Source organism: Canis lupus, chromosome 15 (genome assembly GCF_011100685.1).
Source record: "Canis lupus familiaris isolate Mischka breed German Shepherd chromosome 15, alternate assembly UU_Cfam_GSD_1.0, whole genome shotgun sequence".
Lineage (NCBI taxonomy): Eukaryota > Metazoa > Chordata > Mammalia > Carnivora > Canidae > Canis > Canis lupus.
Genome location: NC_049236.1, coordinates 54,878,474 through 54,896,523, shown reverse-complemented (window position 1 = coordinate 54,896,523; position 18,050 = coordinate 54,878,474). Strand labels below are relative to the sequence as shown.

The 18,050-nt window shown below is 34.7% G+C and overlaps 1 protein-coding gene across 3 annotated transcripts in view; it reads right to left on the bottom strand.

Annotated features, from left to right (window-relative positions):
* GLRB (glycine receptor beta) overlaps positions 1 to 18,050 on the bottom strand; it is a 92,032-nt gene that overhangs the window by 8,171 nt on the left and 65,811 nt on the right. For all 3 annotated transcript variants that reach the window (XM_038559091.1, XM_038559093.1, XM_038559092.1), the window contains 2 exons: positions 17,412 to 17,564; positions 3,949 to 4,241 (listed from right to left, as the gene is read on the bottom strand). In XM_038559091.1, the coding sequence (XP_038415019.1) occupies positions 3,949 to 4,241; positions 17,412 to 17,564 (446 nt within the window). The remainder of the gene's footprint in view (positions 1 to 3,948; positions 4,242 to 17,411; positions 17,565 to 18,050) is intronic.

Sequence of the window (18,050 nt, the reverse complement as noted above, 5' to 3'; positions counted from 1 at the left end):
AAACTACTTCCCCTCTTCCACACTGGGAATGATGTCATAGGAGGCAGGACATTTATTACCACAAAGTGATAATGAGGACACCCCCGCTGCAGTATCAGTGGAGACCAATGGGGAATTAAAAACCCTCAATCCCACCCTGCAGTACTGAAGAGCCCCTAACCTCACTGTGTGAGGATCCGGACTTCTTCCACTGGAAATACTGATGATGCAGCACCCTTCCTTCTCCTGAAAGGGCACAGTCAGAGAAAGCCAGCTAAAACAAAGTTTAAACAAGATCCAGAGTCTTATAAAATAACATGACAATGTTCAGGTCTCAAAAGAAAATCACTCATCATACAAAGAACCAGAGGGGATCCCTGGGTGGTTTGGGGATCCTGGGTAGCTGGGGATCCCTGGGTGGCTCAACAGTTTAGTGCCTGCCTTCAGCCCAGGGCGTGATCCTGGGGTCCCAGGATCAAGTCCCACATTGGGCTCCCTGCATGGAGCCTGCTTCTCCTCCCTCTGCCTGTGTCTCTGCCCCCCCCACCCCTGTCTCTGTGTGTGTCTCTCATGAATAAATAAATAAAATCTTAAAAAAAAACAGACAGAGAAGATCTCAAATTGAATTTTTAAAAAATATGGTCAGTAGATACCAACACCAGATGAAAAATACATTAGAATTATCTGAGAAAGGCCTTAAAACATGGATGACAAAAAATGTTTCAGTCAGGTGTTTTGAACATTTGTTTGAAACCTTTGAAAAATAGAAAACCTGAGCAAAGAAATACCAAAAAAAAAAAAAAAATCTCAGGAAAAAAGAAAAACCACAGAGAAGTTTTATAACTGAAAAATACATTTCAAGCAAAATATAAATCTCAGTGGGTACGTCGGGCTCCCGGTGCATGGAGCCTGCTTCTCCCTCTGCCTGTGTCTCTGCCTCTCTCTCTCTCTGTATGACTATCATAAATAAATAAAAATAAATTTAAAAAATAAATAAATAAATAAATCTCAGTGGGTAAGCGCAACAGAAAAATGGGAGGGGCAAAGGAAAGAATCAGTGAATTAAAAGATATAACGGGGGATCCCTGGGTGGCTCAGTAGTTGAGTGTCTGCCTTTGTCTCAGGGCTTGATCCCGGGATCAAGTCACATATCAGGCTCCCTGGAGGGAGCCTGCTTCTCCCTCTGCCTGTGTCTCTGCCTCTCTCTGTGTGTCTCATGAATAAATAAATAAATTCTCTGTGTGTCTCATGAATAAATAAATAAATTCTTTTTTTTTAAGATACAATCAAAGAAATTATCCAATCTTAACAAAACAGAGAAAATGAACTAGAAAAAATGAAAAGCCTCAGGGATCCAGGGATCCATGGGAGCGTAACAAAGGATCTAAGAGTTGTATCACCAGAGTCTCAGAAAGACAGGAGAAAGAAGACAGATCTGAAAATGCACTCAAGAAAATAATGGCTGAAAACTTTCCAAATTTGCCAATAAACATAAGTCTGTATTTAATTTTTTTTTTAAGAATTTGTTTATTCATTTGAGAAAGAGGGTGCACACAAGCAAGAGTGGGGGCAGAGATAGAAGCTGACTTCCTGGTGAGCAGGGAGCCTGAGCCAGGGCTCAATGCCAGGAGGCTGGGATCATTACCTGAGCTAAAGGCAGACACTTAACTGACTGAGCCACCCAAGTGTCCCTTTAAGCCTACATTTAAAAAAAAAACATTTTATTTATTTATTCATGAGAGACACAGAGAGAGAGAGGCAGAGACACAGGCAGAGGGAGAAGCAGGCTCCATGCAGGGAGCCCGATGTGGGACTCGATCCCGGGTCTCCAGGATCAGGCCCTGGGCTGAAGGTGGCGCTAAACCTCTGAGCCACCCGGGCTGCCCTAAACCTACATTTTTAACAAGCTGAACAAATCCCAAACAAGATAAATCCAAAGAAATTTACACCAGAACATAGAATTTAACTTCTGAATAATAAAGAACAAAAGAAGTCTTGAAGGTGGCCAGAGAAAAATGACAGTCAACCCTCAGGGGAAAAGCAACACACATGAAGGGTTCCTCTCAGAAGCCATAGGGAGCCAGAAGAGTGCAGCACAGTATTTCTAATGTGCTAAAAGAACTGTCAATCCAGAATCCTATACGTAGTGAAAATATCCTTCAGAAACAAGGGGGAAATCAATACTTCCTCAGATGAAGGAAAACCAGAATAATTTATTATCATTATTATCCATTATCCATTTTTATAATGGATAAATTCTCTAAAAGTAAAGAAAACAATGAAAGACATATCAAAATAAAAGCAAGAACACGGTAAGCAAAAATGGGCATAAATACAATAAGCTTTCCTTTTCCCTCTCAGTTTTCTAAACTATGTTTGATAGTAAAACAAGAAGTATAATACTTTCTGCTTAGGTTCTAAGAAATATTTACAACTCTATCATAAACAGAAAGTTAAAGGGATGCTAAAGAATGTAATGTTTCTACACATCACACAAACTGGTAAAAATAAAGACACCAGTAGACTGTAAGAAGTTATGTACATGTAATTAATACTTAGAACAACCACTAAATAAGACAGACACAGAAAAACACTTGGAAAAGAAGACAAAACAAAACTGATTTTAGGCTGAAGCCCTAACATAGCAATACTTACATTAAATTTAAATGATCTAAACATACCAATTAAAACACAAGAGTGGTGGAGCAGTTTAAAAGTCATAATCAAATATATATTGTCTAGAAGAAATTCACTTCAAATATAATGATATAGACATGCTGGATGGAAAAAGATGGAAAAAGACATGCCAAATATATGACTTCTCTAAGGTCATGATAGCTCTGCATTAATGAAAATTTTATACTTATTCCTCATAAAGGGAGTTAGGGTATGCAAGAGTTGTAAGGCCTGAAGAACCCTCCCACAAGGTAGCAACTAACATTGCAGAGTCCTGGCTACAGATGAAAAAATGAGTTTAATGACTTAACAAGACAAAAATAGTAAGTTTTTCTAAAAATATGTAGCTTCAGGCAGTACCATACAAAAACGGGTTTCCTGCTTTTGTATTTAAAAATACATAAGCGGCATACTTGTGTAATTCTAGGTAAGGCACATGGTGGTAGTTAACAAACTAATAGACTAATGGCCCTATATTAATGGGGCAATAGTAAAGGCAGAGGAGGCAAGATTTTCAAGGTTGTAGGGTGGTATGAACCTATTAGTCTCTTATGGAATTTGCCATGCTAAGCTCAAAGGAAATAGTCCTGTGGTTTACTGGTCTTCCCAAATAGAAGGCATCAATCAGTGGTATATCAGGGTAAGTGGACACCTATCCTTAATCCATGAAACAGCCCATTGCTCCAGAATTTATCAGAATCTAAAGGCACTGCCCTTTATTCTTAGACCTACAATCAAGTGATAAGGCCAGGTGCAATCCTTCCGTAGGTACTCACCACTGGGCACACTATGGGTGTCGTTTCCTTATGGGCCAGGAATGTAACAAATATGTAGTGTGTCTGACATATTCTGTGTGAAGCTTTCTAACTTGATAGGGAGCAGGTAGGGGGTTTTATCAAGAGCACAGGCTTCCTGAGGTCTTCCATGTTGGCAGAAGGTCTGTGCTTCCAGCAATCCTCTGGCATTTCAGTAACAACTTATTAAGTAAGAAACAGGAGGAAGGTCTATAGCTTTGGCAAGGTCTCCACATTCAGTGGTAGCCAGCAAAGCAGAAGTGTATCATTAAACTCCTTGAAAAGTCTTCTAGAAATTTAATAAGGTGTTGGTTCCTTTTCTTAATTAGTATTTGACCTAGTATTTTTTATTTCCTTTCCAGAAAGTATGCTGCGTGTACTTCCTTTCCATCTGGAGTGAACACCAATTCTACCAAACCTGCACACCACGGAAAAGTACTTCTCCTGTTACTGCAGAGAGGATGAGGGAAATAATTTCTCCAGCTGGTTTCATTCTTACCTGTAAAGTGCTAATGTGAACCGGAGTCCCTGTACCATTCACAGTATTCTTTTTAGCAGCATTTCCACCTTTCCCGTCTGCTTGCTCAGCCTTAGCAATTCGGGCTTTTTCTGCTTCAACTCTTTTGGGGTTATTCAACATCACCTGGACGACAGCATATTCCACCAGTGAAGCAAACCCGAAGAGAAGACACGCAATGAGCCACACATCAAGAGCCTTCACGTAGGATACTTTGGGAAGTTCAGCAGCAAGGGTTGTACACTCAGAGGCCAAGCTGAGTACTGAGAAGATACCTACAGAAACAGAAACGGAAGTTAGGGCTGCTTTTTGCCCCCATGAAATGTTCTGCAAACACTACTTTTTGACAATATCCCTCTCTACTAAGTCCCAATGCTCGTCAAGGCTCTTCCAAGCTCAAAGAGTAGAAAAAATGATACCAACATACTTTTTAGGTAAGGATTAGTGAGTGAATGCAGTGGGAGGCATTTGTAAATATTTGATACTTAGAAGTAAATAGAAATCTAAACCAAGGTGTAAAAACACCATTTAGACCTGGTTTAAATATTATAGATGTCTAAAACTATTTTGTGCTATCTCAGAGAAAGCCACAAAGCTCTCTACTGAGAGTTATTTCATTTTTCAGCTTTATTTTAGATAGTTATGGAACTGAATTTTACCCTATGAAGAACTGAGCAAGAATAGAACATATAAAGCAATTTTCTGATAAGGCTCACAATTTAAAAAAAATCTAATAGAAAAGACAAAGATAGAGGATCCCTGATTATTTCAGGGGAAACAAGTGATTTCAGCTTTTCAAGGAAAGAAGAATATTCTGCTATATGTAATATTAACCATTTGTGGAAAGTTAACTAGTTATATACCAATTTAAGTCAAATAATTATAAAATCCCAAAGGAAAACTGCATTAGTGTATATCCCTCCTCTTCTTTCCACCTGCCACACTCCCAACCTTTCCCTTTGTCTCTTTCTCCCTTCCTTCATATTTTCAGAAGAGGGGATAGGCAAACATGACCCTCTGGCACTGACTGCCAGTAGCACACAAGTTCAGAAAAAAATCTTATATGATGTCAAGGGAGATGTACTTTAAGCCATGTAGGAAGCAGGTGTGCCTTGCCTCTGTGAGTCCATTTCATTTATGGGGACAAGTGCACTCTTATTCTTAGATTTGACCATTAATTCTTGAGAATTAATGAATATGTTATCCTAATAAAGATGTATGTGGCTCTCTTTTGTCTTGGGAATATGGTAAGTACTACATTAGTATTAATAAAAAGTGAAAATACTGAAAAATATGTTCCATCAGTTGCATTCAGAGGCTCCTGAAATAGAGTTGTTGGTTTGTTTTTTTGGCAACTATTCAAGAGTTACAAGATTCTCCACTAGAAAGAAAGGTTTCTAGCAGATGGAAACAGAATATAAAGACTCAACAAGCATCTGATTTACTATTAAACTAATTACCCTTAGTCTTGAGGAAAACTAAGAACTAATTAATAGGATTATATTTTAAAAGTTAATATAGGTCTTAATGTTTCTAACCTGGAAGTGGAAAATAACATTAAAATCCAAGGTCTTATCACTTTCATTGCCTGAAATTATAGTTAATTATACCTATGGGCATATTTGGCAAATCATATTTCCAAGTCAATTTTTCTATTCTTGGTCAATTATTATCTGTCAAACTATCAATCGAAAACCAGCCTTACTTAATTCCTTGAGACAGACTCTGTTGACACACTATTCTCAATGTTTCCATAGCATTTCACATTCATCAATAGCACAGAACATATCGAACTCAGTAGTATATCTGAATTTTTCCTTATATATTAGAAACTTCATAAGACAATGAAGAATAATGTCATATTACAGACGATCCTAAAGGCCCTACAATGAATCTACGATACTTGGCAGAAAATATTAAGAAACTGTAAGTTGAGGGAAGATAAGTGTCATTATCAACAGAATGTTGAATAACATTACTCTGGTGAGGATGTACAAAACACACTAAGAAAGGGAAAAATAGCAGTTGCAGAAACAAAGCATGAAGAAAAGAAGAATGGAGTTGATATGAAAGGATTTTGAAGAGAATATTTTAAAAGACTTGGTTATTGATTGAAGGAAGGAGGAAAAGATTGAGATAATTTTCTGAAAGAATAACTAGAAAAGTACCCATAAAAGATAGGAAGAAGAGACTTAGAAAAGATAATGACTTTGGCATGAAAATACTGAGTTAGGTTAGATAAGATAAAGGCTAAGAAACACAACTAACGACTATGACACAGCACAATGCATTGGAGAATTCTGTAAAAGGAAAGATTAGCCAATATCGTGCAGATGGAGGTCATGCTGAAAATGCAGAAAACTTTGTGAGGAAAAGATGCTGGAGTGTCAGAGAAAGGAGACCAAAGAAACAGAGAAGGGGACTGCCTTTTGTAGGGAGGGATATGACATTAATAGATTTGGGGGGAGAGAAAGGAGGTATTTATAATTCCAGGTATTAAATTAGAAACCAATCTCAATTCTATTAAGATTTTTATCATCTCAAAGATGAAAGAATAGAAATGGAGATGAGTTATGGAGGAGGATAATGTGAACATCACTGTATACCTTCTCTTCAGGAAATCATATTAAAATAGGAAATAATCCATTTTTTATCCCAAAATAAGAAATCATGGGGCACCTAGGTGGCTTAGTCGGTTAAGCGGCTGACTCTTGATTTCAGCCCTGGTCACCATCTTGGGGCATGATATTGAGCCCCTTATTGGGCTCTACACTCAGCATGGAGTCTGCTTCAGTTTTCTTTGTCTCCCTCTCTCTCTGCTCCAACCCCTATTCTCTAAACAAGTAAATAAAATCTTTCTTTTAAAAAAAGGAATCTAAATAAATAAATAAATAAATAAATAATTAAAAAAATAAAAAAAGGAATCTGAGCAAATGGTATTTCTTTACACAAATGTCAAAGCTAGCATTATCTTAATATAGTCTTCAAATAAAATTACTTCACTGTTCAATAATGCATAGTGAAATTTTGTCTGACCTTTAATAAATTATAAACCAATTGAAGGAAATTCCACTAGTGGGTATCTACCCAAAGACAATGAAAATTCTAATTTGAAAAGATGTATGCACCCCTAAGCTTACGGCAGCATTATTTGCAATAGCCAAGATATGAAAGCAAACCAAGTCACCAACGATAGATGAATGGATAAAGAAGATGTGGTATATACATATAGTGTATGTTAGCCATAAAAAAAAAATTGAGATCTTGCCATTTGCAGCAGTAAGGATGTTGCTAAGGAGTATAATGCTAATGCAGTAATAAATGCCATAATTCAACAGAGGTCAAGAAGCCATTACAAGTGTTCACATACCTGTCTAAACTCCAAATAATTTTTATCACATTAAGTGATACACTATTTATCAAATGCATATATGTAGAATTATAATTAATGAAATAAAAATTCATTTAGAAGTACTACTAAATTATATTAGGATATTATCACTTCATAATGCCTTAATCAAAGGATACTAAAAGGAAAAATATTATTAATATCATGTGGGAATCCAGAAACACTTTTTGAGATTCCTGAAAAACTCCTGTTCCAGATGATAAGAATGCAAGAAAGAAATGTATGTGTATGTATGTATGTATGGTTTGCTGGAGGTCTGAGTTGTAACCTAAATTATTAATCTTTTTACACTTATGACTGAAAGTTGTTAAAAAATTACTTTAAAAAATTCCTTTTTAGCAGCAGTTAGTGTTTTATGTACCAGAGAAAGAGAATTTTATGTATAATTTATATGTTATGAAATATATGATTTATAGAAGTTCCACAATTACTTGCATACTTACTTCCATACTTAAAGAAGTAGCTAAAGACAAAAGTCTTTACCTAAAGGTTTGTTATGTTTGCTAACAATGGAAAAGATAAATCAAAATGAGATTGGGAGAATGTTGACCATCTTTTCATGTATTAATTGGCCCTCTGTCTGTCTTCTTGGAAAGATGTCTATTCAAGTCTTTTCCACATTTTTTAATTGGATTTTTTTTTCTGTTTTGTTTTGATTTGGTTTCCTGTTTTTTGTTTTGGGGGATTTTTGTTTGTTTGCTATTTATTGAGTTTTTGTATATGTTGGGTATTAGCCTGTTATCAGATATATGATTTGCAATTACTTTCTCTAATTCAGTAGGTTATCTTTTCATTTTACTGATGGTTTCCTTTGCTGTGCAGCTTTTTAGTTTGATAGAGTTCTACTTTTTTTTTTTTTTTGCTTTTGCTACTTTTGCTTTTGATGTCAGATTCAAAGAATCATCATGAAGACCTATGTCAAGGAGCTTACCACCTGTTTTCTTCTAGGAGATTTCTGGTTTCAGGTCTTACACTCAAGTCTTGAATCCATTTTGGGTTAATTTTTGTGTATGGTATAAAATAGTGATTCAATTTCATTTTTTTGCAGGTGACTGTCCAATTTTCCCAACACCACTGAAGAGACTGTCCTTTCCCAACTGCATATTCCTGGCTCATCTGTCATAAATTAGTCAACCATATATACATGGGTTTATTTCTGGGCCCTTTATTCTGTTTCATTAATCTGCATGTCTATTCTTCATGTCAATACCATTCTGTTTTAATTGCTAGAGTTTTGTCATATAGTTTGAAATCAGGGAGTGTGGATACTTCCAGCTTTGTTTTTCTTTCTCAAGACTTCTCTGGCTACTTGGGATCTTTTGTAGCTACGTACAAATTTTAGGATTATTCTATTTCTGTGAAAAATACTATTGGGATTTTGATAGAGATCCCACTGAATTTGTGTATTGCTTGAGTATTAAAGGTATTTTAACAATATTAATCTTCCAATCCATAGGTATGGAATATCTTTCCATTCATTCGCATTGTCTTCAGTTTATTTCATTAATGACTTATTTTCAATGTACAGCTCTTTCACATCCTTGGTTAATTTATTCCTAAATATTTTATGCTTCTTAATACAACTGTAAATAGGATTTTCTTAATTTTTTGATACTTCATAATTAGTATAAAGAAACACAATAGATGTTTATGTGTTGATTTTACATCTTGCAACTCTCCTGAATTCATTTATTAATTCTAGCAGGTTTTTTTTTTTTGATAGAGTCTTCAGGGTTTTCTGTACATAACATGTCATCTGTGAATAACCGACAGTTTTAATTCTTCCTTTCCAATTTAGATGCTTTTTATTTCTTTTTCTTGCCTAATGGCTCTAGCTAGGATTTCCGATACTATGTTAAATAAAAATAGAAAGAGTGGACATCCCTGTCTTATTCCTGATCTTAGAAGAAAAGCTTTCAATTTTTCACTGTTGAGTATAATGTTGACTGTGCGCTTATCACATATGGCTTTTATTACTTTGAGGTACATTCTTTCTATATATACTTTGTTGACAGATTTTTTAAAAAATCATAAATGGATGTTAAATATGTCAAATGCCTTTTCTGCATCTATTGAGATAACCATAGGAGTTTTGTCTTTCATTTTGTTAATGTGGTGTATCATGCTGACAGAAGTATATATGTTGAACCATTTGGGCATCCCTGGAATAAATTCCACTTGACCACGGTGTATTATCTTTTAATGTACTCCTGAATTAGGTTTGCTAATATTTTGTTGGTGATTTTTGCACATATATTCATCAGGGATATTGGTCTCTAGTTTTCTTTTTTGAGTGTGGCATTTTTGTGCATTTCTGGTATCAGAGCAATGCTGACCTTGTAAAATGTTTGGAAGAGTTTCCCCCTGTCTTCTATGTCTTGGAAGAGTTTGAGAAAAATTGGTATTAATCCTTCTTTAAATATTTGGTAGAATATACCAGTGATGCTGTCTGGTCCAGAGCTTTTGCTTTTTAGGAGGTTTCTGATTACTGATTCAATCTCCTTTCTGGTCATCAGTCTGTTTGAATTTGCTATTTCATCATGATTTGTGCTTGGTAGGCTGTATATCCATTTCTTCTAGGATGTCCATTTGTTGGTGTGTAATTGTTCCTAGTAGTTTCTTATGACCCTTTCTTTATGTTTCCTGATATCAGTTGTAACATTTTTCTTTCCTAATTTTATTGAGTCTTCTCTCTTTCTTTCTCAGTGACTCTAGCTAAGGGTTTGTCAATTTTGTTTCTTTTCAAAGAGTCAGCTTTTAGTTTCATTGATCTTTTCTATTGTCTTTTTAGTCTCCACTTATTTCTACTACAATCTTCTTTTCCTTCTATCTACTTAACTTTGGACTTCATTTTTCTTTTTCTAGTTCCTGCAGGTATAAAGTTAGGTTGTTTATATGTGATTTTTCTTGTTTCTTGTGGCAAGTATTTATCACTATGAAATTCCCTCTTAAAACTGCATTTGTTAAAAAAAAAAAACTGCATTTGTTGCATCCGTAAGTTTTGATATGTTACATTTTCATTTTTCTCAAGGTATTTTTTAGTTTCTCTTTTGATTCTTTTTTGACCCATTGGTTGTTCAGCTGCATGTTGTTTAAATTCTAGAGATGTGTGAATTTTGTAGTTTTCTTTGTATAATTAATTCCTAGTTTCAGGGGCACCTGAGTGGCTCTGTTAAGTGTCCAACTCTTAGTTTCAGCTCAGGTCATGATCAGGATCATGGAATTCAGCCCCACGTTAGGCTTTGACCTCAGTGGGGAGCCTGCTTGAGATTCTTTCTCTCTTTTGCCCCTCCCCCCATTTATGTGTGCACAGGCACTCTCTCAAATAAATAAAGAAATCTTTATAATTTCTGGTTTTATACCATTGTGGTTTGAAGAACTGATTGATGTGATTTCAATCCTCTTAAATTTATTAAAACTTGTTTTTCAGCCTATCAATGATCTATCTTAGAAAATGTTCTTCGTACACTTGAAAAGAATATGTATTCTATTGCTCTTAGATAGAATATTCTGTAAATATCTGTTAAGTCCATATGTTTTAACATGCTCTTTAGGGCTGATATTTATTGATTTTCTGTCTGGGTAATCTATCCATTGGTATAAATGGGGGTATTAGAGTCTCCTGCTATTATGCATTGCTGTCTATCTCCCTTTAGGTCTGTGAATATTTGCTATATATATATGTAGGTGCTCCTATGCTGGGTGCATAAATATTTACAAATGTTATATTCTCTTACTGGATTGGCCCTTTTATCATTACGTGATACCCTTCTTTGTCTCATTATAGTCTCTATTTTAAAGTCTATTTTGTTAATATAAGTATAGCTACTCCAGTTTTGTTTCTATTTGCATGGAATATATTTTTATTAAAGTAGTGTGATACAATAAATCATACATTAAATATGATTTCTTTTTAGATAAAATTATAAATATGTATAGGTTTAATAACTGAGCTTCCAAATACCTGAGGCATAATTCTACATAGTTGGAGATATCTAATATCTCTCTCACCAATAGCTATAAAAATAACTAGCAAAAGACATAAAAGATTTCAATGGTACTATCAACCAACTGACTCCCCTGATATTTACAGAATAATACACCCAACAATGACAAAAATATACTCTGCAAGTGAACATGGTATGGTTACCAGGAGACATGCTGATCTAGGCCATAAGAAAAACAAAGTGTCAACAAACAAAAAGTTTGAAATCATATTCTCTAACAAAATTTAAAAAAATCATTAAAATAAAAGTAAAGTCATGTTCAGGTATTTATTAAAACTCTAAATATTTGGAAATCAACAGAATCCATGGGCCAAAGAAGAAATCACAAGGGAAATCAGAAAATATTTTTAACTGAAAGAAGATGAAAATACAATATATTAAAATTTCTGAATTGTGGCTGAAGTAGTGCTTATACAGAAATTTATAACTTTAAATGCTCATATTAGAAGAGGAAAAAAGGATCTAAAATCAGTTAACTGAGTTCCTCCCTCAAGCATCAAAAAGATATCCAATTAAATCCAAACTAATTAAAAGAAAAATTAATAAAGAGCTAAAAATCAACAAAAAGGAAATAAATAGAAAAGATAAATGAAAACAGATTTTGAAAATGTTAATAAAATGGATAAGCTTTTAGCTAGAATGATCAAGAATAGAATTCACAATTTAACAATATCAGGAACAAAATCTGGGATACCACTACAGCTAGACATTAAAGGGATAAGGAAATATTATGAACATATTTTTTCACTAATAATTTTTACAACTCATGTAACATCTAGAAATCAACCAATATAATTCACCAAAATAAAGAAGAAACCCCATCTAAATATTTAAATACATGCAGAAGAAGTATTTGGCATAATTCAACCAAATTTAAATTCAATCAAAATTCAGTCAAATTAAATAAATTCAATCAAATTTTATCATACATGATAAAAAAAAAAACTCTTAGCCAACTAGAAAGAAAATGGAATCTATTCAACCCAACTAAGACATCTACAAATAATCTACAGCTACTACCACATCCAATAATGAATGGTCAGTTATTTCTACCTAGAATCAGGAATAAGCCATCTCTCAACAATTCTATTCAACATTATACTAGAGATCTACACTAAGGTAAGAAAATTAAATATTATGGAGTACGTGAAGCAACTGGTAAGAATGTAAAATGGTACCCTCTTTTTGATAATCACTATAATAGTATTTTATAAAAATAAAACATATTTTGATATCATCTCACACTTGTCAGAATGGCTAAAATCAAAAGCACAATAAACAAGTGTTGGTAAGGATGTAGAGAAAAAAGAACGCTGTACACTCTTAGTGGGAATGCAAACTGGTGCCACCACTGAGGAAAACAATATGGAGGTTCCTCAAAAAATCAAAATAAAACTACCCTATGATCCAGTAATTGCAGTACCAGGTATTTACCCTAAAATTAAAAAAAAAAAAAAAAAAACACTAATGCCCCTCCTACGTTTATTACAGCATTGTTTGCAATATCCAAATTATGGAGATAGCCCAAGTGTCTATCCATAGATGAACAGATGAAGAAGATGTGGTATATACATAAATATACACATATACATACCATGGAATATTATTCAAATATAAAAAGTATGAAATTGCCATTTACAACAACATGGGTGGAGCTAGAGAGTATAATGTTAAGTGAAATAAATCAGTCAGAGAAAGACAAATACTGTACAATTTCACTCATATGTGTAATTTAAAAACAAAACAAATGAGCAAAAGAAAAAAAAACGAGTGAGAGAGACAAATAAAAAAGCAAACTCTTAACTACAGAGAACAAACTGATGATTACCGGAGATGACTAGGAGGGGGGAATGGGTGAAATAGGTGAAGGGAATTAAAGGACTCTTATCATGATGAACTAGCTGATATGTAGAACTGCTGAATCACTACATTTTACACCTGAAACTAATATAACACTGTATGTTAACACTACTGGAATTTAAAAATTTTAATTTATAATAAAAAACTTAATAAAAATAAAAATTAATTTTTTAAAGTAAAACATACTTTTACTTTAAAATCCAGAAATCTCATTCCTGGAAATTTACTTGAGAGTGAAAAAGGTATAGCCATACAGAGACTTGTACACAATTATTCATAGCAACATTATTTACAATAACCAAAACCTGGAAACAATCTAAATGTCCATCAATTACGGAATAGAAAAACAAACTGTGCTATACCCATACTATGAAATACTGCTCAGCAATAAGATACAGTCAAATGTAAATACAAGTAACAACATGGATACATCTCAAAACCATAAATACATCCCTACCCCTTGTCCATTCACTACCTTCTCTCTTGAAACTCACAATAATCCATTCTATCTCACTAGCAACTCATGAATCTTGTTCCTATTTTATTGAGAAAATGACTCATTCACAAGCCCCCACTACCATATCTCTTTACCTATCTCTGTCTATACCTATATACTCTGCCTTTGCTCCTGATACCGTAGATGAGGGGTTAGTAAACTGATGCATAGGGCATTGGAACACATCCACACCCATTCAATTATGTATTATCAACTCTTACTGTTTAGGAATTGCAACAAAAACCATATGGCTCACAAATAGAATATTTACTATCAGGCTTTCTACAGGAGTTTGCTGATCCCTGGAACAAATCCACTTTGTCCTCGCAAAGGCCAATCTGTCTCCCAGAACTCATCCCCTCTCACTTCTTAAGGACTCTGCTCCTGTACTTCTTCCATTTCTTATTTTTTCCTTTGTTATTAGTTGTTTTCCATTGAAAATGAACATACTAAGACTCTGTCCACCTTAAAAACAAAAACAAGAAACCCTCTCAACTTGTATCTCCACCCCAGCTATTTCCCTATTCTCTTTTTCTTTTTTACAGTTAACAATCTCCAATGGGTTGTTTATACTGGATACCAATAGTTCCTCCCCTCCTGTTCCCTCTTGAAGTCACTCCAACCAAGCTTTCCTCTTGTCCTTACTCTACGGAAATGGTCCTTATCATGAACACCAGTGACTTCCCCAGGTTGCTGAGTCCAATGACAATATTTAGCCCCAAACTTACTTGATTTACAAGCAGCTTGACTGATCACTTCCTTCACTTAGAACAGCTTCTTCTTTTTGGCTCCCCAAAAATATGCCATACTGGTTGTTACTCATCTTTTCAGTCTCAAGGGTTGAACTCTTAGATGTCTTCTCTACCTGCACTCCAGGCTCATCACTTTAAAGATCATCGATATCCTGACAATTCTGAAATTTTTCCCTCCAGCCTTGATCTCTCCGAGAAACCCCAGACTTGCGTATCCAACTATCTGATAACCCGACCTAAAAGACATCTCAGATTTAACATGTCTAAAAGGAAACTTCTGGTCTGCCCACCTTCTCAAACCTACTTTACACTCAGATTTTCCCATATAATTTATAGGCAGCTTCATCTTCCCAGCTTCTCAGCCAAAAAAGGTTCTTGAAGTCAGCTTTGAGTCTACTTTCTTAAATCCTATATACAACACATCTACAAATCTCTTGATCTCTACCATATCCATCATCTACTTATGAGCATCTCTACGCCCTGCCACATACCATGATTGCTTCACCTGGATTATTAAAATAGCTCCCAAGCTGCTTTCCTTGCTTCCACTCAAGTCCCCTGTTAGTGGGTTCTAAACAAAGCAGGCAAGGAGAATCTGTTAAAATTTAAAGCAAATCATGTCCAAAAGCTCTCAAGGGCTTCCCATTTCACTTAGCATAAAAGCCGAAATCATCAGAATGACCCAGGAGATGTTACATGGTCTCCTCACCATTGTTGTCTTTCTGACCTCATCCACTTATCACCCTTTTACTCATTTTGCTCCAGGTACATTGGCCTTGGTATCCCCAAAATACTCCATGCATGCTCCTGCCTCAGGAATGCTGGCCTTGATTATTATTCTGGCTCATTCTTTCCTAGATATCCGCAGTGATTCATTTCTTCACGTACATTACATTTTTATCCAATATCACATCTAGCTGACATTGTTCAGTGCTCACCATGATTAAGTGTAGCATCATCTGTCATCATATGCTATTATTACAATATTAATGACTATATTCTCTATGTCATACTTCTCACCTCCATGGCTTATTTGTTCTATGCCTGGAAGTTATATGTCACTATCTTACATATTACATATATATTTATTTGGTGTCTCTTCCTAAGAGAAAATACCCTCATTGAGGTTCAGTAGTTTTATTTATTTTATTAACTATCTATTAGCTATTTACTTTGTTAACTGTATGCCCATCTTCTTGAATATTGCTTAGTATGTAGCTGGCACACAATTAATACTTGCCAAATGAATCAAATGTGTAAAAATGCTTTATAAATTATAAAGTACTGTATAAATGAGGTGTATTATTAACTCCTGAATTTGTAATAAGCACTTTCCACTCATTTTCAATCTTCCAAGTAACCCTTGAGTATTTTTTCATCTCTATTGACATTTCAACAAAGTGTGTTTAAAGAAGTTAGATCTGCTTGTTGTTTAAATTGTCACAACTAGTAAGCAGAGAACAGGAATTAAATCCAGATTTAACTGAAGGGGCTGGCTTTCAACCATTAAACACTTTGCTTGATACAACAGTACTACTGGATGCTAAGTGGACAGTTCAGAGATTTCATATCAGAAGTCCTATAATAGATGGGGATTTACAGAGAAAAATCCTTCAAAAACATGTCGGGGATTGAAATGTCTCCAGAGTACTCTTGTAAGCCTGACGTTTCAATTTATATCACTGCATAAGAGTACAATATTTCTAATAAGCAAAAAAATAACTATTTGGGGGAAATGCATGATATTTTTTGACAAGTCTAAGAATACAGATCTAGTTTTTAGGTGTTTTATTCTCAGCACAATATACTACATAGTTAATTTTCACCTTCTAAAGGAGTTAATGGGTTGTCATTGTCTTCATTCCAGATACATAAACATTAGGATGAAATTTCCCACGTTTCTGATAATTAAGATATAGATTTAGTCTCTGTGGCTCTTATTAAATATAAACCATCAAATTTCTTATCCAGGTAAAACTGTCATTTTCATTGCCCTTTCCTGGTTTCCTACTCTTTAAAATCTGCATTTCATTTAATTCTCCCAACATGTCAGGAGGGAGATTTGTACAGGGACTTTTCAATGGAAATAAAAAATAAATGCTGCAACCAATCAGTCACTAAAAGGTCAGATATTCCACAGCCTTACCTATATAAGTTCCAGGTGATATTCAGAAAACACACTCACATACAGACACATACAACATGGTAATTAAACATTTTAAAACACTCTAAACAATCAAAATTTGTTTTAACCATGTCCTTATTTTTAAGTTTATTCATTTGACTCATTAGAAGAGCTCTTGAGATTATTTCATGAAGCAAAGACTTTTTCACTCCTGTGAAGACACAATTTTCAAGACTGGCTGATGTTGTTTCTGTGTGACAGTATTAAAAGTAACAAATGGGACAGCATGGATAACCAGCTCTTCTCCCTCGCTCCTCCTTGATGATAAAGGTCACAATAATTAATGTTTGAGAAAATGACATGAAGTCATGTTTAAAAAGATATATTGTACCATATATTCCTTGGTGAAGAGTATGAGATAGTATACAATATTTTTTAGAAAGATTCCCATCAAAATAGTTTTGTGTTTAAGTTTGGGACTATTGGGGATTTCGGACTTCAGTTATCTGTGAAAATTACTTAGTAATAATTATTTCATGAAAATCAAAATAGGACAGATTAAATGTTTACAACAGCCAAAGATATGAAAATAAAAAAAAACTTAGTTATTGAGTGCATAAACGTTAAGAAAATCTAGTTCAATGTCAGGTTTTAAAGGAAGTATTAAAAAAAAAAAAGACAAGGAAAAGGTTCCCATCAATTCTAAAAGTCTGTTTTAAAAATAGTTGATTATATGGTTAGTTATGTAAGGACATAACATGTTCCTGACATGAGAGAGAAACACAGAATACTTTACCCAGGGGCACTCTGGCAGCACTTGCATCCGGGTTGATCCAGAAGGACAGCCAGGAGAGAACCACTATCAGTAGGGTTGGGGCATAAACACCCATCATGTAAAACCCAACCTGTCTTCTCAGGGTGAAGATGACTTCCACACACGTGTAGTACCCTTTCAGAAACAAACATGTTAGAAATATGAGGGACTCACCTACGCCCAACTATAAAAATCAACAGTGTACCTGTACATTGTAAGTCACTTCTATTTGATGTAGTTTCACAAAGTAAAGTCCACAAAAAGACTTTTTTTCTATAAATATATAATTTATTTCGTGTAAAAGGTTGACATTATGGGACCCGTCTCACCTGACCTTTCACAACTTTATTATGACATTGAGAAATAGATACCACATGCTGCTCCACTATGTCAGTGTCTCAGCTTTTAAGTCTTTGTTCAGAGAATTTGCAATGAACTTAAACTTTTCATTACCCATGGGTACCCTCAGAGCAATTGATCTAAAGGCGTCATATAGGGAGCAGTAAATCAAAGTGGAATAAGTCTAAAAAGAGACATTCCACGACTATGTATTGTCAGTATAATTTTTCAGCTACATTTCCCACTTCTTATCTAGAAAGCATAGCAGTCTACAAAGACTCC